Source organism: Hyperolius riggenbachi, chromosome 1 (genome assembly GCF_040937935.1).
Source record: "Hyperolius riggenbachi isolate aHypRig1 chromosome 1, aHypRig1.pri, whole genome shotgun sequence".
NCBI classification, from domain to species: Eukaryota; Metazoa; Chordata; class Amphibia; order Anura; family Hyperoliidae; genus Hyperolius; species Hyperolius riggenbachi.
In genome coordinates, this window is record NC_090646.1 from 532,572,425 (window position 1) to 532,598,412 (window position 25,988).

Consider the following 25,988-nt stretch of genomic DNA (forward strand, 5'->3'; position numbering starts at 1 on the left):
CACCCCCATTGGCGTTAGGCGGTCCCCAGGAGGTTAATGGTCACTTCAGTTGATATTTATTGAACGCCTGTTTGGGTCCTCTCCACTTGCACCTTTGTTTGTTAAAGAGAACCCGAGGTGGGATTTCATTATGTTAGTGGGGCACAGAGGCTGGTTGTGCACACTAAGACCAGCCTCCGTTGCCCCATGGTGTGCCTCCAAGACCCCCCTGCGCGCCGCGATACCCCCCGCAGTGCTGGCGATACACAGCGCGCCGCCAGCACAATGTTTACCTAAGCGCTGTCAGTCAGCGCCGCTCCCCCGCCTCCTCCGCATTGGCGCTACCCGCCCGCGTCACTTCCCTCCTATCAGTGGGAGGGAGTCGACACGGGCGGGTAGCGCCGATGCTGAGGAGGCGGGGGAGCGGCGCTGACAGACAGCGCTTAGGTAAACATTGTGCTGGCGACACGCTGCGTGTCACCAGCACTGCGGGGGTATAACGGCGCGCAGGGGGGACATGGAGGCACACCATGGGGCAACAGAGGCTGGTCTTAGTGTGCACAACCAGCCTCTGTGCCCCACTAACATAATGAAATCCCACCTCGTGTTCTCTTTAAAGAAAACCTGAACTGAAAATTAAAAGTCAAATTTAGCATACACAAGTCATACTTACCTTCCATGTAGTCTACTCCTCAGTGTCTTTCTCCTGTCCCGCATCCTGTTTGTTCACTGTGATCAAGGGAATTTTCCGTCCTCCATTTTGAAAATGGCCATTACCCATAACAGCTTTCTGGTCAGCACACAGTGAGGGCTCGTTTCCACTATTGCGGTGCGAAACTCACCTGGATTCCACCGCTGATGAAATCGCATGCGGATGCGATACCGCACACGTTTTTTGCCGCGAATTCGCATGCGAATTTGCATAGGTGAGTGTATATGCGATTTTAACCATGTCACTGCCTGTGTGAATTTACATTGGTGCCTATGCGAATTCACATGCGAATTCACGGCCAAAAAGGCATGGAAAAAACGCATGCGATTTCCCTATTAAATACATTGTGTGCGATTCGCCTGCATTCCACACGCAGGCAAATTCTGAGGGCTCTACCGTGCAGAAAAATCCTGCACAGAAAAACGCTCTGCACAACGCACAAGTGGAAACAGGCCCATCCATTATTTGTATTGGCTGTGCGAATCCGCATGATTCACGATAGTGGAAACGGGCCCTTAAACTGTAACATCGCCCACTTGAGCCATAGGGAAACATAGACATTATTGGGTACATCAGTTGTCCACTCAGCTATAACTGACAGCAACTGCTATTTTTCGAGTACATTTGAAATCGGCGCCGGTAGACTTGGGCGCAGGATACAGCGGTATGTGGCTGATCCTGCTTCTGCACAAGTCTGGGCCGTTTTAATTACTATTCCCCCTCCAAGCCGCCATGGATAGTGGGGGAATGAAATAATTTGGCTTCCAGCGATTGCTGGAGGCCGAATTATTGTGTTTTTTAAGCAACCTCGGCTCCGTCTCCTGACGGAGCCGACGTTACTCACTTAGCGCTGCAATAGGAGTGATTCCTATTGTAGTCTATGGAGGCGCCGGCTGCGCCCAAATCTAGCAGCGCTGAAAAGCACTGCTCCGCTATTTTACTGACAGCAACTGATATATTTCAGATCTGACTAAATATTGTCAGAACTGGAAGGGATTATTGTCAGAAGAAAATGGTGAGCTTCTGAGAGGAACCGATGGCAAGGTAACTATGTAATGTTCATTTGAAGTTACCTCATGTGTTTATTTTAAATATTTTTACTCAGTAATGATTCTCTTTAAGCAGCAGTTTATTAAGTGGAAGTTAACAGTTGTACATGTGTATGTATTTATTTGCACACAAGCTAAGCTAAAATGGTGTGACAGATTTTCATTCACCTCTCTCCTTGTATTTTGATGAGAACAAATCTGTTTCTGGTTTTGCACAGGAGATGCACATTGCTAAAATGAAGGAGGAAATGCAAAGTCAAAAACAGAATGACCTCCAACAGGTAGGTCATTTTCCATAATAATTCTAGTGGCACCTGTGTGTGCAGTTATAAGCTTAGTGGGATGAAGGCTGTGCAGCTGCTGTATGACGTGTGAAGACCTGGCTGTTCTCCTGCCTTAGGTGACTTCAAGAGGCCCTTACTAGCTGCTGTAACTGTCCTATATAAAGAAACACTGTCACTATTACCCTGCTGAGTACAGAAAAGGAAGAGAATTGTAGTTGTGCAAGTAGTTAGTGCAAGGCGATTGCTGAACCATTATGGTGTCAGGCAGTCTTATCCCAGCTTACAACAATCACAGCTTATCTTTCTCTGATCTGATTTATTTTCATGGATTAGTGGAATCTGCACACAATACCTGCTTTCCTGAGAGCTTCTCTGAACAAACCTATGTTAATCAGCACCGATTCAAAACAAGTTTTCTTTCTTATGCTGGGCATACACGGCCCGAATCCGAGCCATTTAGATGGCTCGATAGATCATTTCCGACATGTCCGATCTCCCGCCCGATCGTTTCCGCGCTCGATTCCGCATTGAGGACAATGGAAAAAGATAAGAAAAACGAGTGGAAGATAAGAGAATCGCCTGCGGAATCGAGCGGGGAATCGATCGGGCGAGAGAATCGAGCGGCAAAATCGAGCCGTGTATGCCCAGCATTATGTTAGGTACACACCATACAATTTTCTGGCAGATTTACCTGCGATTTTCTGAGTTTTTTAATTGTTTTTTGCAATTGATTTTCATTCAGTTCTATGAAAATAGATCAAAACAATTTTAAAAAACTACCGGAAAATTGAGACATTGATCAAAATTCAGATTGGACATGTTGAAAATAATCGATCTGGCAGGTAAATCTGGCAGAAAATTGTATGGTGTGTACCTAGCATTAAAACAGAAGTATTTGCGATAATTCAGGTTAGAGTGAGCTTGAGATGTCTCCCAGTGCATCACTGCTGAATATATGCAAATTACCCGTTGTCGTCCGTGGAAGCTAAACATACCTCCAGAACCACTTGAATGCAATGATGTGCCATCTTGTTATTTGTACACAGCCATAATAATCCAACATGCATACAGACTGTTTTGGATTGGTTGATCCTCATCAGTGCATGGCATGGATTAATGTGGCTCTATGGAGTAGAACTTGAAACACCCAGAGGTACAGACTAACCAGCACGCTCATGGTGACTCAGAACATTGCAGTGTGTAAGGGGCTGCAGCAGTGATGCATTGTGGGAGACATCTCGGAGCTCACTCCAACCTGAATTATCGCAAATACTTTCTGTTTTAAGAAAGCAAACTTTTGTTTTCCATAGCATTTTAGTAAGGGGGCTTTTTGGACCATTGCATGCCCTCACACACTCCAATGAGTTCTGGTTCATCATGAGCTTGCTGGTTAGTCTGTAGCACTGATTCGAGATACATAAACGTAATGATGCAGTGCAATTAAATTACTATGAGCCCATTTCCATTATGTACAGATTTGCAGCATTTTCCTGCTGACGAGGTGCGTAGGGAAACGTTGCCTATTTCGTAACATGGCTTGCGTCCAGATTGCACTTCGTTGTCGTTGTCACTGCGGCAAATGCTAACCCATACGTTTTTTCACCTGCGTTTTTGATAATGTCAATAGAAGCAGAAAAAAAATGAAAATAAAAACAAAAAAATATGCATGGGAATTTGCATGCTTCTAGTGGAAATTGCCCCTTATACACACCATGCAATTTGCCCATAAGATCAATTAGTCGATCGATAATTTCCAACATGTCCAATCTGCTTCTGCGATTGTTACTGCACTAGATCAATCCCTTTCTTGATTGGAAGCAGATCGGACATGCTGGAAACTAACAATTGATCCATTGACCTGATAGAAAAATAGAGGAGTGTGTATAAGTGTAACAGCTAGCTGAATTGAAAGGAGACTGCCGGTAGTTAGTTGGATAGCACAGTAGATAAGTGGTTAGCACCCTTTCCTAGCAGTGCTAGAGTACAAGGTTTGATTCTGCATGGAGTTTGCCTGGAGTTTGTATATACCCCTCCCCCCTCCGACCCCCCCCCCCCCCCCTCCCGTTTGTGTGGATTTCCTCTAGGAACGCCAGTTTCCTCCCTCATGTCCACAAAATATGCTGGTAGATTCATTTGCTTTTCCTTAAAGTTGGTTGAAACATTAAGGCCACAGTAGACTTTCAGATATTTTTGATATCGTCAGATCCAACATTTGTTTCGAGTTAATAAGGATAGGATCAGGTCTAAGGAGGAGCTTTCTACTGTAGAAAAGTGTTTTTTTTAACAGTAATGATAATAAGCACTTCATTTCCAAAAAGTACAAACAGTGCTTAGATGAATCGGAAATTGGGAAACCATATTATTTACGGGAGTGGGACATAGATTTAAAAATGACACCATCCCAAGAAAATATTGACAATATTGACAAAAGGGCGTAGCATTCATCAGTAAATTTAAATACACAGGAATTAAATTACAAATATATGACTAGGCGGTATAGGTCGCCAGTTAAAATAGAGTAGCCAAGCAGCTCGGGGTGACCCAAACCACTAGGAATGTATAGGGGGATAAAAGAGACCGGACAGCCCTCCTACTAATAAGCCATGCTTGGTGAAATTCATTTTCCTAATACAGAAGGAAACTTGCAATAATTCAGTTATAAGTGAACATTTGTGGTTACCCACAATGCACCACAACTGAATATGCAAATTATCTTTTTTCACCCCTGTAAGCCAGGCAAGCATCCAGAACCGCTCGTGCATAGCAAGTCTATAGCTTTAAATATTACACAGCCACATCAACCCCACATGTACACCAGCGGTTCTGGATGCTTGCCTAACTTACAGGGGCGAAAATAGATAATTTGCATATTCAGTAGTGGTGTATTGTGGGTAACCAAAAATGTTCACTTATAGCTGAATTATTGCAAGTTTCCTTCTGTTTTAAGAAGGTGAATTTCAACAAGCAGTTAAAATAGCAAGATGTACCCAGGGATTTCAGATAAATGTTGGAGAGGTTGTGATCAGAGAGGAACATTGTTCCACTTAAAGGGGGAATGCCCATTTGCTAAACATTCTTGCGGGGAAAAAATTACGACAAAATGTAACTGGTAGATGTATTGGTAGAAATGATGGTCATGCTGGTTGGCATTGCTATGTCACTAAAGGAGCATGGGGTGAGTTTAACCCCAATGTTCCTAAACACAGCTAAAAGGGAAATAGATGCAAGATGGCAGGGCCAAGGGCCCTTAGATGTTGAGAAATGGTACGCCTGAAAGAAGAGAACAGTGGAGATGGAAAAAAGGATACACGAGTCGACATGAAAAATGAAACTAGAAAATTCTGTGATAAATGGAGGTCAAAGCTAGAATACTGAAAAAATGGAAGAGTTTTGAATAATGGAAAGAGATCAAGTTGAGATGGCTAATTTGGACTGTTAAAGAGAAACTGTAACCAAGAATTGAACTTCATCCCAATCAGTCGGAGCAGTGCTTTTCAGCGCTGCTAGATTTGGGCGCAGCCGGCGCCTCCATAGACTTCAATAGGAATCATTCCTATTCAAGCGCTCAGTGAGTAACGTCGGCTCCGTCAGAAGACAGAGCCGAAGTTGCTTAAAAACATAATAATTCGGCCTCCAGCAATCGCTGGAAGCCGAATTATTTCATTCCCCCACTATCCATGTCGGCCTGGAGGGGGAATAGTAATTAAATCGGCCCGGACTTGTGCAGAAGCAGGATCAGCTATATACCGCTGTATCCTGCGCCCAAGTCTACCGGCGCCGATTTCAAATGTACGCCAATCAGTAGCTGATACCCCCTTTCCCATGAGAAATCTTTTCCTTTTCTCAAATGGATCATCAGGGGGCTCTGTATGGCTGATATTGTGGTGAAACCCCTCCCACAGTGTGATGTCAGGACCATGGTGCTGACATCACACTGTGGGAGCCTTGTTGCATTGTGGGAAATAACAGCTGTTTCCAACTGCCAAAAAAGCAAGCAGCCACTACTTCCACTAACCTCACCTGCCAGCAGTAAAAATGTCACCATGTGATAAATGTCAGAAAGCAAATCAGGGAGAGGAAAGATTTTACAATGGGCAAACACTGACTAAATCATTTATATATAAGTATTGTAAAAATTAAGCAGTTTTGTTCATTATGTTATTTTCACTGGAGTTCCTCTTTAAGATTTGTGTAACCAGGGGATGGGTGATGGGTGAGTGGTTAGGAAGGGGGGGGGGGGTAGGTTATATGTTTTATATAAGTAGGTGTTAAGGCTGAAAAAAACATACAAATGGTGATGTCTTATAAGACAGTATATTTTTTGCTTTAAATGCATAATATGAGTTAAGACAAACTTAAGAAAGAAAGAAAGAAAGAAAGAAATCTTATTGGATGAACTCAATCAAAATTTCTAAAGCAAATATTTAGAGCAAAGATCGCCATGGAGGAAGGGAGATGTTTCTCAGCAGCTCCTACTGCTTTCTATGCAGTAGGAAGGAGACAGATCAGTCCAATAGTCACTACACAAGTAAGGCCCATATGCAGCTGAGTTACTTGGATCATTATTTTTCAAGGAGAGCGTTCAGTCCACAAGCTGTTCTTGGCATGCTCTAATTAGTAAACGTTACACAGTATTATGTTCAAGCAGCACATACCATTTTTTTAGATAGAATCTATTGCTGAGCAAATCGGAAAGGGGGGGGCATCCTCACAAATTTGCCTCAGGCAGCAAAAAGTCTAGGACCAGCCCTGCCTCCAATTAGTGTAATCCTTTATAATGGGAGGGAGACAAACACGTCTGTCATTTTACCAGGCTAGCCAATCATTGCTACTCAGAGCAAACCACAAGTCATCACCCCACTAGGTATTAGTGAAAGCATAAAGTAGCAACTCCTGTAAGTCCATCAAATGATCTCTGTGAATATTGAAAAGGGCAAGTTGCGGCAACACCAGTGCTTTTTGTTTATATTTTTAAACTCATCTTCAAGCAATAAGTGGAGAAGACACAGTAAGGTGACGGAGGGGATACCAGTTAAACCAGCATAGCAGCGATGTGCTGCAGACGTGCACAATACACCGTAGCATACATCACATGCTCATGTAGAGGACTACAAACAAAACTGTTGCTGATTTCTTTTTACTCTAGTCATCTGTATGTATTTCCCTTTTATGTTGTATTTGTGTATGTAAAAACATTATTGTTACAGCCACAGGATGTCTTGGTCTGAACAGCTCTACAGGGGATATTTCAACTATATTTATTTGTATTGTAACTTATTGTTAAGACTCAGTCCCTTTCTTTTCCTCGGAAACAGGAGATAAACATTGCAGGGAAGGATTTAACCTGTATTACTTTGTCTGGTTTCAGTTTGCAGAAAATATGGAGAATCTGAAAGCAAAGGCTCTTCAGGATCAAGCAGAACTGTTGAAAAAGGAAATGGATAAAGTCGAGAATTCTCTGGAGGTAAATGTAGACAGGTGAACAGAGCCAATAAGGCTAGATTAGAACACCTCTGCCATGTTTTGCCAAAAGCAGGACCCCAATATACACATGCATTGATGGAGAGAGCTAATAAAATGCCGTGGGCTATTTCAGAGACAAGCAAAATTAATTAATTAATCAGTGACAGATTATTATTATTTATTTATAAAGCGCCAACATATTCCTATGCGCTGTACAAAGGTAAGAAACAAACATGGGGTATATAATAATACAGACAATGGTATTCACCAATATACAAAATATAGATTTGGTACAAAATACCGAGTTGGTAGTTACAGTGACAAAAGTAACATTATGAATAAAATGTATAACACATTGTAAGACACAAAATTAATAACAAATTCAAAGACACAGAAGAGTGAAAGAACCCTGTCCTTGCGAGCTTACAATCTAAAGGAAAGGAGGGGGCAAGAGGTGGGGTAGTGTGCAGTAATCATACCTAGAGGCAGTGTGTTTTGGGTTATCTAGTAAGGAGTACTTGGCCAGAGGTGGAATGGGGAATGCCCTAAGGTAGAGTATGTATGCTTGTTGGAACAAGTGAGTTTTGAGGGACAGTTTGAAGATTTCAAAGGTTGGAGTGTGACAGACAAGCCAGTATGTTTACACATGCAGGCATGATCCATCCGCCCTCAAGGCAATCTCTGTACTAGAATAACTACAAACATTAGTTAGTATAAGTGAGAAAAGAGTAGAGAGGAGCACCACGAAAGACATTGGCCTCAATTCACTAAGATTATCTCCTGTCTTTAATAACTCTTCTAGAGTTGTTACCATGGTGATAAGGCATGTAGTATTCAGGAAACATTTTACCTCAGGCAAGCCTAAAGTTAGCTCTTCTGTCTTTAAGTTAACTCTCCAATCCTTAACCTCCCTGCCGGTTATCCCGAGCTCAGCTCGGGGTAACCTGCCGCGGAGGATTCCTCAGGCCCTGCTGGGCCGATTTGCATAATTTTTTTTTGTTACACGCAGCTAGCACTTTGCTAGCTGCGTGTAACTTACGATCGCCGCCGCTCCGCGCCGATTTGCCGCAACCTGCCGCATCAGAGGGTGCCCCCCCGAGACCCGTGCGCTGCCTGGCCAATCAGTGCCAGGCAGCGTCGAGGGGTGGTTCGGGACTCCCTCTGACGTCATGACGTCGGTGACGTCATCACGCCCGTCGCCATGGCGACAGGGGAAGCCCTCCTGGAAATCCCGTTCAGAACGGGATTTCCGGATGGGTAAATGCGCCGGCGGCGATCGGCGCATTCGGGGGGACGCCGCAGGGAGGGGGGAAGCATGTAGCTAGCGCTAGGCTAGCTACATGCTACAAAAAAAAAAAAAGCCAAAAAACACCCTCCCTGCCGTGCGCAGCAATTTTTTATAACGGCAGGGAGGTTAAAATAACTCCAGAGTTAAAGACAGGCATGTGAAAATAACTACAGAGGAGGTAAATTAACTACAGAGAGGGTAAATTAACTACAGAGGAGGTAAAATAACTACAGAGGAGGTAACTTAAGGAATGAAGAGATAAGATTACTCTCTCACTGTGTGGAGGTAAGTTTTCTCTTGCCTTATTATCTCCAGCATGATCTTAGTGAATTGAGGCCATTGTAATGATCCGCTCAGCTGTCTGCACAGACAGACAGCTGTTTGACCATTCCTTAAAGAGAACCCGAGGTGGGTTTGAAGAATATTATCTGCATACAGAGGCTGGATCTGCCTATACAGCCCAGCCTGTGTTGCTATCCCAAACCCCCCTAAGGTCCCCCTGCACTCTGCAATCCCTCATAAATCACAGCCACGCTGCTGACAAACAGCTTGTCAGAGCTGGCTGTGTTTATCTCTATAGTGTCAGTCTGCTGCTCTCCCTGCCTCCTGCAGAACTCCAGTCCCCGCCTGCATCCCTTCCCTCCCTGCTGATTGGAGGGAAGGGACGGGGGCAGGGACCAGAGCTATGCAGGAGGCGGGGGAGCAGCTGAGACTGACACTACAGATATAAACACAGCCTCACAGCATGGCTGTAATTTATGAGGGATTGCAGAGTGCAGGGGGACCTTAGGGGGGTTTGGGATAGCAACAGAGGCTGGGCTGTATAGGCAGATCCAGCCTCTGTATGCAGATAACATTCTTTAAACACACCTCGGGTTCTCTTTAAGTCTGAGGGCTGTAGGTCTCTGGAAAAGAGACCTGTCTTTGCTTTGCAAGTTTCAGACCTGTTCTGCTGCTGAAATTTGCATGCATTCGTTATGCAAATCGCCTACCTGCCTCCTTTGAAGGCTGGCAGTATAAATGCCATGTTCTCCCAGAATCCTTTGCTGCTCATAGAGGTTTGTTCCTGCTGGACTCACCTGGAGTGTCAGCCACTGCTATCTTAGTATAGTTAATTCTTGGGGAGTGCTCCTTGCATTCCTAGTTAGTGCAGTAAGTTTGTGTATAATTTGTACTGCCTATTCTGACCTGTCTTGTCTGTCGCGATTGCGCTGTCGCCAGCGGCGGTTGATAGCGAATCGCTCTGTCTTGTTTGGATCGCACTAGCCTCTAGCGGTAGCGGCTGTGGATCCTTCTGATCTGAGTTCCTGGAGTGTAAGCTGGAGCAGCGGTTGCTACTGGCTACCTCCTCTGTCTGTCTTGTTTGGATCGCACTAGCCTCTAGCGGTAGCGGCTGTGGATCCTTCTGATCTGCGTTCCTGGAGTGTAAGCTGGAGCAGCGGTTGCTACTGGCTACCTCATTTGTCTGTCTTGTCTGTTTGTGCTCATTTGTGTTATTCGTGGCTAGTTAGGGTGGCAAGCTTATCACTGGGCGCTTATCGCGTGGTGATCGTGTCTCAAACACGTTCGCTGTTGCGAATGAGTGCGGTGGTCGTGTTTAGCTAGCGTTTATTATTTTCTTTATCCTTTGATTGTTGTTTGCCTGTGCCTTTGCTACTCTCGTGCTCTGTCCTGCTCAGTCTGGTGTCACTATTTGGCAATCGCCATTCTTGCGATTGCGTTCCCACTTCGCTTCCGCTGTTGTGTGTTCACCGTCGCTGGGTGGCGACTAGTTTGGTGGACACACATTGATTCTGTCTCTATGCTCTCTCTCTTTGGGGGCTATCTTGCCTAGTGTTGCTTCTTTTCGTACAATTTCCATCTGGCATTTGTGGCAGCGCAGAGGGTTTATTCCTCTGCGCTCCACAGCTCCATCTGCCGGTGGAAATTCCTCTCTACTGGTGCTTGCACCAAAAGCTGGGTTCGAGTATTCTGACACGCTTGTGGAGGACTTCCGCAGTGTCAGCGCACGTCTTGTGCGCTGACCACGGAGATATCCCACAATCGTTACAGACATTACTTACCAAGAGGGAAAACAATAGCAATCAAGCAAGATATTCTCTATCACTGCTTATCACTTTTCTCTCTATCACCTTCATTCAATGCATGATTGCGATTGTTGTAAGTGGAAGGACAGCTATGTTTCACTGGGAAATGGAACTGCAGTGCAGACACATCCTGGGCCCTATTCTTCCATGAGGGCTATTTTCTACTAGCAGCGTTTTGCCCTCCAGGTACATTTAAGCTGACAGAAACTGTGCAGGGATGTTTCCAATAGTGCACTGTGTTTGTGACACTTTTTTCCTAATCCCTGCTGCATGTTTCATGCGCCTGATCTCCTGATACCCAACGGGCGACATCAGTTGGACATGTGTACGATCCCTAACAAGGATGCTTGCTAATTTATGACAAATACATAACACTATTTGTTTATTTATACATCACATGGTTTATTGCAAGTTTTCAGAATGTAATGAACGTTTCAAAATGTTAACAAACATGACTCAGAAAGTTCACAGGCTGAAAATAACACAACAGAGGGAGGGCAAGTCCTTATCACCACCTTATGTATCTTCTCATGCAAACAATATTTTCACACAGATTTGCTTTATAATCAATTCCAATTGCTGATAAAACTTGAGAAATACTTTTCTTTAATGAAAAAAAAAAAGAAGAGAGGAGCGCTCTCTGGTGTATTAACTTTTTAATTGTACTGCTAACCGCAAGGCAATAAAATCACACTTACAATGTGCATATAAAATCAGAGCTTGTCACATAGCTATAGTACGTCACCGCGTTCTGATGTAACCTCAACCGCTTGGCTTGCCTCCGCACTATGGCCAGTACTGCGGGGAATCCTGGGATTAAGAAGCGCCGGCGGGATCTGGAACACGGTAGACTCGGCAGCTGCCCTGCGTCTATTGCGTCATGACGAAGGCGTGGAACGCCGCAATCCCAGGATTCCCCGCAGTACTGGCCATAGTGCGGAGGCAAGCCAAGCGGTTGAGGTTACATCAGAACGCGGTGACGTACTATAGCTATGTGACAAGCTCTGATTTTATATGCACATTGTAAGTGTGATTTTATTGCCTTGCGGTTAGCAGTACAATTAAAAAGTTAATACACCAGAGAGCGCTCCTCTCTTCTTTTTGTTCCTGTGTTTTACCAGCTTTTTTACTTTGATCCCTGAGTATCTATTGGAGCAGCACTCATTGGTGACGAGTGGAGACAGTGACTGATTGAGCGCAGTGGAATTGTGCATTTTATACTTTTCTTTAATGCCCCGCTAAGTTCCTCTTAATACTTCTGCTGGCATTATTGTGTCATTATTACAGATGAAGGATAAGGAGATTACTAAGATGAAAGATGCTCTCAAGTCGCAGAAGGAAACTATGAAGAAGCTGGCAGCAGATTTAAAGCAGGAAGCGCGGGAATTGGTAAGAGGCGCACTGCTGCCAGTGATGAGTGTTTAGCATCACACCTGAGGTTGGTAAATGCTTCCATCTTGTTCCTCCTCGCCTAGGTGCACAGTGCTCTGCTGCGAGAGCAGAAGAAGTGGGAAGGTGAGAAGAGAGACGCGCTGCAGATACAGAGACATACCCTGGAGGAGGAGAAGTTACGAGACCTGGCAGATCTCAGAGAGGCTTTGGAAAGAGAGCGCAGGACTTCTATGGCACTAGAGAAGAAATTGGCTGACCTCCAGAATGTAAGACAGCTGATGAGACAGAAAGGCCCAATCCAATTCACTTTTTTTGCTTAGATTTCTCCTAGGTGACAAATCACATCTTATCAATAAAATGCCTTTGAAGCCACCAACAAGAAAGAAAATACTCAGAATAATTGTGATAGTCCTGTTTACCTATTTTTTGGTATTTTTTTTAATTGCAGAGTGTTGAAACGATATTTTAAACTGAAGATGAAAAATTATCTCCTGGGAGAAAAAGTGAATTGGATTGGGCCCAAAGTGTTCACTGGACCATGGGGTTGATACATTAAGCTTAGACAGCACTGGAGACCACTAGCGATCAAGTAAAACTAGACCTTTTTTAAGTGTTTTGTTATTAAGGGGTAGCATTTTGAAACCCTTGCCTGAGTCATATTAGACTGTACTGTAAAGGTTGTGTATTGGAGTTTTTGTGGTGTTACAGTCACATGCAGCATCCACATCAAGAAATTATCTTTAATGAAAGCAGAACAGCCTCAATTTATTCTAAAAAAAATTATTGGTGGTGTACAGGGTTGAGTTGAAGTAGAGGCTCGAGAGTTGCCAGCTGTGAGCAGAGCCGTAAGGGTGGTGGTTGCTGTGTGCGGCCCGTCCCTCCCAAAACCACGTCAGAGTTGTGAGCGGTGAGTGCTGGAAAAGATACTTACCTCTCGGGGCTGGGATCTCTCTTCAGTCACATTTCAGCATCCCCTCTCTGGGGGAAGGAGGCACCAACCTAATACTTGGGGCACATCTGGCTATCTATACTGGGAGGAGGCTACCTGATACTGAGGGGGGCACATCTGCTATCTATACTGGGAGGGGGCTACCTAATTCTGGGTGGCCCATCTGGCTATCTATACTGGGAGGGGGCTACCTAATACTGGGGGGCACATCTGGCTATCTATACTGGGAGGGGGCTACCTAATACTGGAGGGCACATCTGGCTATCTATACTGGGAGGGGGCTACCTAATACTGGGGGGGCACATCTGCTATCTATACTGGGAGGGGGCTACCTAATACTGGGTGGCCCATCTGGCTATCTATACTGGGAGGGGGCTACCTAATACTGGGGGGCACATCTGGCTATACTGGGAGGGGGCTACCTAATACTGGGCGGCCCATCTGGCTATCTATACTGGGAGGGGGCTACCTAATACTGGGGGGCACATCTGGCTATCTATTCTGGGAGGGGGCTACCTAATACTGGGTGACCCATCTGGCTATCTATACTGGGAGGGGGCTACCTAATACTGGGGGGCACATCTGGCTATCTATACTGGGAGGGGCAGGGCCGGATTTACCATAAGGCACTGTAGGCATGTGCCTGCAGGCGCCTGCTGATGGAGAGGTGGCTCATTCCCCTCACCTAGTGCCCCTCTCACTCCTTTCCAATGCAGTGTCCCAATCAAAGTGTAAATGAGAGGTTACTCACCCAACTCTCAGCTTTCCACTGACAAGATCTCCCTTCAGTTGGGGGCACCACCAGCTACTTAATACTGAGAGTACCTCTGGCTACCTAATGCTAAGGGACACCTGTAGGTACCTATTACAGGCAAGGGAAGTAAAGAAGTGACAGCTGGGCCAGCCAGCACACTTGTGGTGTGGGGGAGGGGGCTGTAGGTCCATGGAAAGCGAAGTGTAGTGAGTTAGGACATCTGTGCCTATTACCTCCTGTGATGTAAATCCAGGCATGGGGAGGGGGCTACCTAATACTGGGGGCACATCTGGCTATCTATACTGGGAGGAAACTTCCTAATACTGGGGGACATCTGGCTATCTAAACTGGGGGGCTACCTAATACTGGGGGCACATGTGGCTTTCTATACTGAGAGGGGGCTACCTAATACTGGGGGCACATCTGGATAGCTATACTGGGAGGGGGCTACCTAATACTGGGGGGGCACATCTGGCTAGCTATACTGGGGGAGGCTGCCTAATACTGGGGGACACATCTGGCTAGCTGTACTGGGAGGGGATTATCTAATACTGGGGGCACACCTGGCTAGCTATACTGGAGTAGACTACCTAATACTGGGGGCACATCTGGCTATCTATATGGAGGGGGGTAAACTGGGGGTAGGGGGCTTCCTAATACTGAAGGCACATCATCTAGCTATCTATACTGGGAGGGGGCTACCTACAGGGGGGCTCATCTGGCTATCTATGGTATACTGGGGGGAATCTACCTAATACTGGGGGCACATTGGCTATCTATACTGGGGGAGACTACCTAAAACTGGGGGCACATCTGGCTATCTATGGGGGGGCGCTTCCTAATAATGTGGGGCACATCTGGCTGTCTAAACTGGAGGGTTACCTAATTACGTGATCCAAAAACACTCAAACCAGAGATTCATTTCATGACACTAATGTTCCTAAACCCCAGCCATCAGTATAACAATCTCATTTATTGTATAGGATTACTCTGTAAAGATTTCTTCATCCAATCCTTAACCACTTGCCGACCAGGGGTGATTTGCCTGATCTGTGCTGCGTGGGCTCTCCAGCCCGCAGCACAGATCAGTATTATCATCAAAAACAATGTCCTCACATGGGCACCAGCTGGAGTTTAACTGCCATATTTAATAGCAAGCTTCGCATTCAAGAGACAACATAGTGCAGTAAATGTATCAGCAATACATCACCATTCCAACGGATCGTACCACCCACAGAGACCTGTCGGGTCGACAATTGTTTCGCTAAAGTAGCTTCCTCGTGGACCGCTGCTCTCCGCGGCTGGGGATAAGGCTCAAACGCCGCAGACAAAGTGGGCGCTTCAAGTACGCAATACTGCGCACGCCCACTTCCTCACCTCAGGCCTATGGTAAGCCCAAGTCCTCCAGAGCGGGCGCGCGTCATCGCTGAGCGCAGCCTCACGCTGGTGGCAATCATGGTCACGTCACCACGCTCCGCGGTGCTCTTCAAGCGTCGCAGTCATGGTAACGTTACTAGATTACTAGTTGCGCTGCGTCCACCCCGAAGCAAGTCTGAGACCGCCCCCGTCGGACGCAGTCATTGTGTACCATGCAATGGGCTCAACACTGCCAAGGGAGTGTACGCGAGTATCCAGGCCGCATTGAGCAGGATGGTCAGGGGGAACCTTGAATGAACGACATTAATGCATCACTTAAAGGGAAAGATCCCATAACCAAGGTAAGGAAAGTTACGCATACTTATTAGGGTTAATTGTATTTCTAAAGGACTAGAGAGAGAGAGATACACCAGAGAGTGGCACCCCATTGACAGGTGAAGGCAAGGAGAGAGCAAGCTACACAACTAAACTCTTAATATTTTTGCAAGAAAACGCTAAATTCATTTCTATCATTGAACCCCAATGGGCCCATTGCTTCAGTCCTCGAGATCCAAGTCGATTCCTTCTGAGAAAGCAGTTTCTCTCTATCTCCCCCTCTTCTCGGGGTTACTACAGAGAACAGTCCCACCATCCTCAGATATGCGGGGTCACTTTGATGCACCTCTTTAAAATGTTCCACAAGTCTTGGGACTCCACCTTTGCCCTTTCTAATAAACCTAATGTGTTCTACTAACCGTTCCCTCATAGGGCGGGTAGTTTTACCTATATAGAAAAATAAACAAGGACATAGGAGGGCGTATACCACAAACTCGGTTCTACAGGTTATAAAATCCTTAATTTGAAAATTGATGTGGCCCAATCTCACATTCTTTGTTTTATCAATGTGTTCACACGTGGGACAATGTCCACATGGAAAGCAACCCTGCATCTTTTTTGTGTCTAACCAGGTTTTTGGCTGTGGTTTTACAAACTCACTTCTGGTTACAAAGGACCCCAAAGTAGGGCCCCTCCTGTAGGCTAACATTGGAGGATTGTGGATTCTAGAACCGAATCCACTATCCTGCTGCAATATGTACCAATTTTTATTTATGATTTCCTTCACCCTATCAGCCATGGGTGTGAAATCAAATGTCATCACAAACCTATCCTCTGGCTCTGCTATTTTTTCTTTTAAAAGACTATCTCTATCCAATCCTCTAGCCCTGTCTAGAGCTGACTCCAATTCTAGTGTATTGTAACCTCTCTCAACAAATCTGTTGGTCATCTCCACTGCCTGAGACTCAAAATCCCTATCCCTAGAGTTGTTCCTTCTCAATCTGAGATATTGGCTATACGGGATCGCCGCTTTTACATGGGAGGGATGGTAACTCTGGTGATGTAGAACCAAGTTTGTGGCTGTCGCCTTCCTATGTCCCCGAGAGATTAACTCACCCTCGTGTACCTCCAAGGTGAGGTCAAGAAAGTTGACCCTATCTCCACCCCACTCGCCTGTAAATAACATATTTCTGTCATTTTTGTCCAAATATTCCATAAAGGAATTGAAACGGTCAACAGATCAGTATTATGCCAGGGCGATCAGAATTCCCCCCTTTTTTCCCCACTAGGGGGATGTCCTGCCGGGGGGGTCTGATCGCCGCCGGCCATCTGCGTTTTGCCGGGGGGGGGCTCCTCAAAGCCCCCCTCCGCAGCCATTTCCGCCCTCTGCCTCCTTACCTCCCTCCCTCCCTCTCTCCGTAATGCGCAGGACGGAGTTCCGTCCTGGGCATTGAAGGATAGGCTTCCGCCTATCAGATGCCGGCGATCCCCGGCCAATCAGAGGCCGGGGATCGCCGATCTGCCCTACGGCGCTGCTGCGCAGCAGCGCCGTATGATGTAAACAGCGGGGATTTCTTCCCCGCGTGTTTACATTTTGCTGGCGAGCCGCGATCGGCGGCTCTCCGGCTGTTCACGGAGACACCCTCCGTGAACTGACATGGAAAGTTCCATGGTAACCCGCAGACGACCAGTTTACGCCGATCGGCGTTAGCTGGTCGTCAAGAGGTTAACTGTAAATTTAAAGTTGAACTGGGACCAAAGGTTTCTTTTTAATTAAAGGACGCCTGGACTGACCTGCAAAATGTTAAATTAAAGACAGTTTGTCAATGTGTGCATTGGGGACCTGATACTCAGGGGTGTTTTTAGGCATAGGCAGTACAGGCCATTGCCTGGAGGACCATTGGTCCTGGGGGCACCATGGAACTGGATTAAGCCCCGCCCCCGAATTAAGCCCTGCTCTCACAGGTGTTACTTGTTTCGGCTGCATCTGCTTAGCGTAAGTTGCAGGCAGCTGGCACTGTGACCCTCTGTGCCTTGTGCTTCCTTCTTTCCTGCTTTGTGCCTTCGTCTGTCCTCTTTGTGCCTCCTTCAGTCTCTTGTGCCATGTCTGACTCCGTTTGTCCTTCTGTCCCCCTTTGTGCTGCCTTCTGTCTCCATGTGCCTCCTTCAGTCCCCCTGTGCCCCTTGTGCCTTTCTTTGTCCCCTTGTGCTACCTCTGCCAACCTGTTCTTCCTTCAGTACCACTCTGCCTCCTCCTGTGCCTCCTTCTGTCTCCCTTTGTGCCTCCTTCTGTCTCCATGTGTCTTTTCAGTCCCCATGTGCCACCTCTATCCTCTGCACCTCCCTCTGCCCCCCGTGCCTCCTTCTGTGTCCCTTTGTGCCTTCTTCTGTCTCCCCGTGCCTCTGTCTGTCTCCCTGTCCCTCCTTATGTCTTCCTGTGCCTCCTTCTGCCCCCCTCTGCTCCTTCTGTCCCCCTTTTTTTGCCTCCTTCTGTCCCCCTTTGTGCCTCCTACTGTCTCCCTGTGGCTCTTTCTGCCCCATTTGTGTTTTTTATATGTCCCCCATTGTGCTTCCTTCTTCCCCCTTTGTGCCTCCTTCTGTCCCCTTTGTGCCTTCTTCAGTCCCCCTGTGCCTCCTTTCCTCCTGTGCATCCTTTTGTCCCACTTCAATCTGTTCTCCATTGTGCCTCCTTCCTCCCTTTGTGCCTCCTTCTGTCATCCTGTGTGCCTCATTCACCCCCTGTGCCTCCTTCTGTCCTCCTTCTGACCCTCATGCCTCCTTCTGTCCCCATTTACCTCCTTCTGCCCCTCTGTATACCTCCTTCTGTCCTCCTGTGCCTCCTTCTGTCCTCATTCTGTCCACCATTGTGCCTCCTTTTGTCTCCATTGTGCCTCCTTCTGTCCCCTCGCAAGCCTTCTTTTGTCCCCTTGTCCCTCCTTCTGTCCTCCTTTGTGACTTTTTCTGACCCTCGTGCCTCCTTCTGTCCCCCTGTGCCCCCTATGTCTCCCTGTGTGCCTTCTGTCCCCCTGTGCCTCCTTCTGTCCCCCTTTATGCCTCATTTTTTCCCTGTTACGGAACAATAAACAGGTATTGCAAGGAATGACCACAGTTTGCAGAAACACTGATACTGAAACAGGAATGTGCAAAAAGGTTTTATTAAGAACCAAATCATGCAAATAACATACAACCATATGCAAACAATATATACAGTGAATCTCCCGCAAACCAAACAAAATAGTGTGCACACATATAACCAAAACCCTGACTATCTATCTATCTACAAACGGCGTGCAGGAGATATATATATACAAGCAAATATATATATATATATATATACAATAATGCGGTATCAAAGGGAGCAGGCGGAGACAGGTCAAAAACGGAAAACAGAGTCAGCAACGGGTAATCAGATACATACAAGGTACAGAGGAATAAACATAAGCAGAGTCAGGATAAGTAAAGGTTCACTAGAAAAGAGTGGAGCGCGCCATAGTGTATTACATCAAAGGATGGACATTTATTGCACTTACAAGTTATACTCACAATGTTCAAAATTCAATTGAGCGTGTCAGCGGGCAGCCAGCCGCTATGGATCAGTGGAGGATAACGCGCTGTGGCCGGCAGCGCGGGTCCCGATGGTCTGGGCTCCGTCTCACTGGTGGTGGGCGTGGCTTCGTCCCTCAGCACGCGTACGACGTCATTACGCGTTTCGGCGCTCTGCGCCTTCGTCATCTGATATTATCCTCCACTGATCCATAGCGGCTGGCTGCCCGCTGACACGCTCAATTGAATTTTGAACATTGTGAGTATAACTTGTAAGTGCAATAAATGTCCATCCTTTGATGTAATACACTATGGCGCGCTCCACTCTTTTCTAGTGATCATTGTGCAACAAACCCTACCACGGAGCGTCGCAGTGTATACACCTGTAGAGAAATCAGCCATTTGTGACAACTTGGGACCAGGAGCGCAAGAATTTTGTTTGTAGCTACGTAAGTAAAGGTTCAGTAGCAGGTAATCAGATCACAGAGCAGGGTACAAGAAACCAGGTATCAGGAACAGAGGTGACCAGAGACTCAGACCTGTAACATAGGAAGTTCTGGCAATGACTTGCAGGAAGAGGCAGACTTATATAGTCCATGTAATAGGAAGCAGCTGGTGGTAATTGATCAGAGACACATTAGAGGCCTCTGCAGGCCATACAAAGAACTGCAAGTCCTTAAATGTAATGATAAGCCACCTGCTGGTGGATAGTGGAAGTCCAGGGCAGTCCAACTCAATACCACCACCAGCAGGCAGGAGATGATACAACATGGATCGTAACAGTCCCCCATTGTGCCTTCTTCTGTCCCCCTGTGTGCTTCCTTTAGTCCCCATGTGACTCCTTCTGTCCTCCTTTGTGATTCCTTTTGTCCTCCTTTGTGCCTCCTTCGGTCCCCCTTTTTGCCTCCTTCTGACTCCTTGTGCCTCATTCTGCCTCATTCTGTCCCCATATGCCTTCTTCTCTCCCTCTTCCTCTTTGTGACTCTTTCCTGCCCTCAGGCCTCCTACTGTTCCCCTGTGTCTCCCTCTGTCCCCATGCCTCTTTCTGTCCCCTCATGCCTCCTTCTGTCCCCATGTGCCACTATCTGTCCCTGCCCCCCTCCTGCAATCCCCCAGCCCAGTGTGTAAATGCCGAGTATAGTGCAGCAGAAGCTGAACTCTCACCTCTCTGCTGGAGTCCAGCGCTGTGTCTGTGTGACCATCCTGTCTGTCTCCTGCTTCCTTCAGTGCTGGCACCTCACTCTATTCATGTTGCATGTAATTGTGCATGCTACATGTGGTTGGAGATGCCAAGCACTAGGCAGAGCAAACAGGCAGAAGCACAGCACTAGACTCCAGCAAAGAGGTGAGAGCACAGCTTCTGCTGCAATATACTCTGCATTTACTCACTAAACTGGGGTAGTGCAGGAAGGGGGTGTGCAACAAAATGTGACAGGATCAGCGGGTTGTTTGTATCTCGGGGACTCCCTATATTAAGCATCCACCTTATGCACCACATGGTTCATAATCTTTAGTGTGTGTGTGTGTGTGTGGTTTTTTTTTTTTGGGGGGGGGGGGGGGAGTTATGCAGGACTTCTTGCCTGGAGTGACAAAAATACTAAACAACCCTGCTGATACTCACAGGTGATCTTCCTGTCTGTTTACCATTGATAAGTATGGTTATTGTGTGCCGTATACAGCAACTACATTTCGGGTTTCTGTACACCGTGTTTTGCTTAATAACCGATCTCTTTCATTGTTAGATAATTCAGGAGCATGAGATTCAACAGCGTGCTCTGCAGCGTGAGAAGCAGGAAGCTCTGGAGGAGCTGAGAGCGCTGCTGAAGGAGGAGAAACAGGAGGAGCTTAGGAGGCTGGAGCATGAACTCACACAGGTATATAGTGTTCTAGCTGTCTGTAGTATTCTGTCCTGACTATCAGCCATAAACAACAGATCCTCACAGATTCTACAAAGTCGCCATTGTCAGTTACAGTATTGTTAAAGGGGCACTATTGCTAAATGTATCTTTTTTAGACCCTTTAGCATACATATGTGTTGTTGGAGGATTGATGTTTCACATTATTGCCAGAAAACAAATACATTAGAAAAAGAGTGCATAATGTGAAACATCAATCCTTCAACAACACATATGAATGCTAAAGGGTCTAAAAAAGATACATTTAGCAATAGTGCCCCTTTAAAGGACCACTTTTGCGAAAAAAGTAAGCAGTTAAAATCTTACTCAGCCGAAAGATTCTGGACTAGACCATCTCCTAAAAGGGGATTCTCAGTGTTTTATTTCTTTTTTTTTTTCTTTTTTAAAAGCATTTCTTAAACGGCAGTTGCTAAGTCTAACTGCCAAAATAGTACGATTCCAGCCAGCCTCCATACTCACTTGCACACTAGTTTGTCAGTTGTAGTGTCCATAGACGGTACAATAAAAAAAACTTTGATTTTACAATTTATTCAACCAACACGATCAAATCAAATGATAGTAAAAAAATAATCCTTTTTTTTTTTTCAATCAAGAAAAAAGAACGATTATCACATTTTTTTTAATAAAAATCATAAATGTAGGAAAAATCTTTATACTTGATCTAACTGAATAATCAAATATAATTATGTAATTAAAAAACATGAAAAAAATGTCCCATGTATGGGCACCATTAGACTTAGCAACTGCTGTTCAGGAAATGCTTTTTGAAAACTAAGAAAACCCTGAGATTCCTCCATGAGGAGATACACATTTAGTTACTAATTAATACAGATGTTGTTGTCAGACAGTCGTAGGATGGGGTGAGCATACAGGTGTGTGCCACCATTTACTATTTTCAATAGCTAAGACTCTAGATTTAATAGCACCTCTTGATTGATGTTCATTTGTTTTATTAACCAAGAAAGTTCACTTTTTTTTTTCCAGCGTAATGTGGGATAGGCAGAGAGGGACATGGTTGATGTATAACATAGTTTTGTGCTGCATTGAGGAGTAAGGGCTCTTTCACAGTGCGACGTTACAACAACATGTAATGCACAATAACTTACAGCAATGAAAAATCAATGTGCAGACGTTGCGTTGGTGTCTAACGCTGCACGTTAAATGAAAGTGCTGCATGCTATGCGTTATACACATTTTTAGCTGCGTTAGACTGTTTGCACATGCTCAGTAATGTTTTTTTTCTTTTTTAACGCATGCGCCGTTTTCGTTCTATCACTGTGCGACGAAAACGGCGCACCAAACTCAGGGCTGAATACTGTCCAAGTTATAGTCTTTCAATGCGTTGCATTAGGGGCACATTATGCGGCCTTAACGTCGCATCAAACGCAACATCTTACTGTGTAAGAGGCCTAAAGCTAGTAATAGATCAATAATGCATAAGGTGTCTACCGACATCTAATAATATTGAGTGGTACACAATGTAGTTTTACACACCATGCTGGAAATCTGAGGGGTCTGCATTGTAAAACTACAACTAATGCTAGGTACGCACAGTGAGATTTTTCAGCCGAATTACTGTCCGATCAATTTTCCGATCAATTTTCTTATCTTTTCTTAGTGGCTGGAAAGTGTAATGGTTAAGGGCTCTGCCTCTGACACAGGAGACCTGGGTTCGAATCTCGGCTCTGCCTGTTCAGTAAGCCAGTAGGAGACCTTGGGCAAGTCTTCCTAACACTGCTTCTGCCTATAGAGCGCGTCCTAGTGGCTGCAGCTCTGGCGCTTTGAGTCTGCCAGGAAAAAAGCGCAATATAAATGTTCTGTGTTTGTGTTTGTTTGTTTGTTTTCTTATCCATTTCCATTTACTTCTAGGAGAAAACCGATCGAAAATAAGATCGGACATGACGGAAATGATCTATCTGCCAAACTATCTTATGGTGTGTACCTAGACATACTAGGCAAGACATGCTAGGCAAGGCAATGCAAAAGCTTTCGGGTCAATAAATGCCGTCAGTGCCAGTATTAAAAAATGCTGTGCTTGTCCCGTTCTTTTTTATGCATTCAAGTGGGAATTCTACTGATTGTTCTTATTATACATTTATGCAGCACTGACATTTTCTGCCACATTTTATAGAGCACACTGAATTATTCACTAGCTGTTCCTCAAAGGACCCCACAAACTAATGGCCTCACTGTAGTTGTAATCTAGGTCCCTATTACAATTTAGGGCCCGTTTCAGGGTTAGCCAAATAACCTGTTTTTAGGATGTGGGTGGAGAACAGAGTATCCAGAGAGAACCTACACAAACCTGCAGAGAACATCCAAATTCTATTCAAATTATTGTCCTTGTCCAGCATCAAACCTAATGCTGGGAAAACACCATACGTTTTTATCCCCGATAGATGGGTTCAATAGATCATTTCCGATATGTCCGATATTCTTTCTGCTCTTTTTTTTGGCTTGAGTTATCATAGAAGTGAATGGCAAAAGATAAGCAAAGCGAGTGGAAGATAAGAGAGTTGAGCGCAGAATTGAGCGGAAAAAAAACAATCGGGTGGAAAATCGAGCGGAAAAACGTATCGTGTGTAGACTCCATTACTCTGTCAGTGATGGCATACCATAATAGCAGGGCTCTGTATAAGGCCCAACCGACTGTGAAATTCCATGGTAGCAGTACCCAGGTATTGGATCCTGGGGTTTGCCGGTGCCAAGCCTCAACCGGATTGCTCACACGGTCTCCTGTAAACGTTCAAAGTAAATCACGAGGTGGCACACCACTGACTGCAAAGATGCGTGTATTATGAAACAGAAGCACTACATGTTACGGAAAATCCTTCATCAGGTGCATAACTCTGTATAAGGCCCTGTATTTCTGCCTCTGTTCCTATGTGACCATTGTTATTGTAAGAATTACATTGACAACTGCCTGCTTCATGGATATGGTGATAACTGTCCTTTCACCAAGAATCCCTTCACGTAATCCCTGAGGGCCCGTTTCCACTAGCCACCGCGCGTGGCTGCGAGACGCGCGGTGGAACTTCTGGGTCTGTGGGTACGCAGACGAATCCCGGAAGCCATGCCTTGCACGGCTATGGGATTCACTGCCTCCCGCACGAAAACTGATGCCAATGTCAGCCGAATCGCTAGGGCAAGCGATTCGGCCGGCGGCGCCATTATTTCCTATGGCAGAGTTTTCCCGCGCGATTTGCCTGCAGGGAGACTCTGCTTATTCGGCCCGGTTTCCACGCTAGTGGAAGCGGGCCCTAAAGGCTCTTTTCCCCTTGCTGCATTTTGATCCAAAAATTGGATCTCTTGCTATTGGCGGATTAGAACAGTACCACAGTTAACATGTAAATCATGGTGCTGTTTTCCCACTAGTGGGTTTTTGTTTTTTTCAGAATTGCAATTGCCAGCCTGCTGCAGTTCAGCTGTGTTTGTGCTCCTATACAAAGTATAAGCACACAGGAAAGTCGCATCGCAATCACGCCATTATGCGATTTTTACTAAAAAGAAAAAAAAATTCGCTCATTGGAAATCACAAACACACAGCAATTGCACCATACACACAATGGATCTCGTTTGAATCAAGCAATTGCATTTGTTAGTGGAAAAAGGCACTTACACTGCATGGTGAAGAGCTGGGATTTACATTTCTGTGGTAACTGTAAAACACACATTCTCACCAGCTTTTCACACTGTAATATGCAAAATAGACATGTTATGAAGACAAATGCTAAGATAGCTTTACTGTACTGCTTAGGAGAAGGAGCGGGACATTGAACGGCTGAAAAACAGGCTGCAGGAGATGGAGGAGGAGCAACGTGTACTGAGAGCAGAGAAGAATGAAGCCGTTTTCAGAGAAAGAGAAGCTCTGGCCCAGTCAGAGCGCGCTGAGAGAGCCCTCGCCAGGGAAATCAGTGCTGCTTGTGAGCGGATCCAGTGTGCACTAGGGAGGCCTAAAATACACAGCCCATCACGCAGCAAACATGGGTAACAATACTAAGACTAATACAGAAGGCAATACTTTATATGCTGTTTGCGGTAAAAAATGAGAAATCTCTTTCTACAGAAGCCCATCCCGCCTGTCCACCAACCAAGCTCTACAGATGTTGCATGGAGTCAGTGAGGAAACCAACCAGCTCATTCATGAGTTACAACAGGAAGCTGAGGCACAAAAGCGCACTGTCCTACATGTGCAAAGAGAGAAGGTATGTCAAGCAGAATGGCAAACACATCAGTTAAAATGTATACTTTTTTATTTTTCAAGGTGAAGTGTGGCTGCCAACTCACATCAACAAGTGTCCACACTCCCCCGTATGTCCCACTTATGCAGCTACTGCCATTCCCCCCCAGTATTAGCCAATTTTCCCCCAATATAAGTAGCAGATGTTGCCCCCCAACCCTCCTCATGCAAAGTCACGAGTGGAGCATAGAGGAGAAGTTACTCACCAGCTCTCAGCATTCCATCGCTGGGATCTCTCTTCAGCTGCATGTCCAATGGCCTCTCTGTGGCTACAGCGTGTTGCTCTTCATGTGACCCGCTGGGGGTCACATGATGAGAGCCACGCCTCTTTAGCTATGGAGATGGGGCGCTGGATGTGGGGCTGATGAGAGAGCCCAGCAGTGGAATGCCAGGAGCTGGTAAGTATCTTCAACTATATGCTCCGATTGCAAGTCTGCATGGGGGGAGTGGGCCACCTCTTCACCATCAGGCGCCTGTAGGCTTGAGCCTCAGCCCCAATGGTTATTCCAGCCCTGATTTTTCCCTTATTCGTGTTGCTGCATCCCCTACCCTCTCCAAAACTGAAGCCTTGGGCACAAGTACAAGGTATGTCGTCCGGCGAAGATCAGCATCTGATCTCTCAGACAACTTTGCAGGGCCG

General features: G+C 45.8%; 1 protein-coding gene across 6 annotated transcripts in view; it reads left to right on the forward strand.

Moving 5' to 3' along the window:
- Positions 1-25,988, forward strand: part of LOC137525428 (golgin subfamily A member 6-like protein 25) — a 127,433-nt gene that overhangs the window by 81,684 nt on the left and 19,761 nt on the right. For all 6 annotated transcript variants that reach the window (XR_011022921.1, XR_011022920.1, XM_068246513.1 and 3 more), the window contains 7 exons: positions 1,959-2,021; positions 7,393-7,488; positions 12,150-12,251; positions 12,338-12,520; positions 20,935-21,066; positions 24,866-25,095; positions 25,175-25,313. Coding sequence is in view for 4 of the 6 variants with exons in the window: in XM_068246513.1 (XP_068102614.1) it covers positions 1,959-2,021; positions 7,393-7,488; positions 12,150-12,251; positions 12,338-12,520; positions 20,935-21,066; positions 24,866-25,095; positions 25,175-25,313 (945 nt within the window). In the remaining 2 variants the exon portion in view is untranslated. The remainder of the gene's footprint in view (positions 1-1,958; positions 2,022-7,392; positions 7,489-12,149; positions 12,252-12,337; positions 12,521-20,934; positions 21,067-24,865; positions 25,096-25,174; positions 25,314-25,988) is intronic.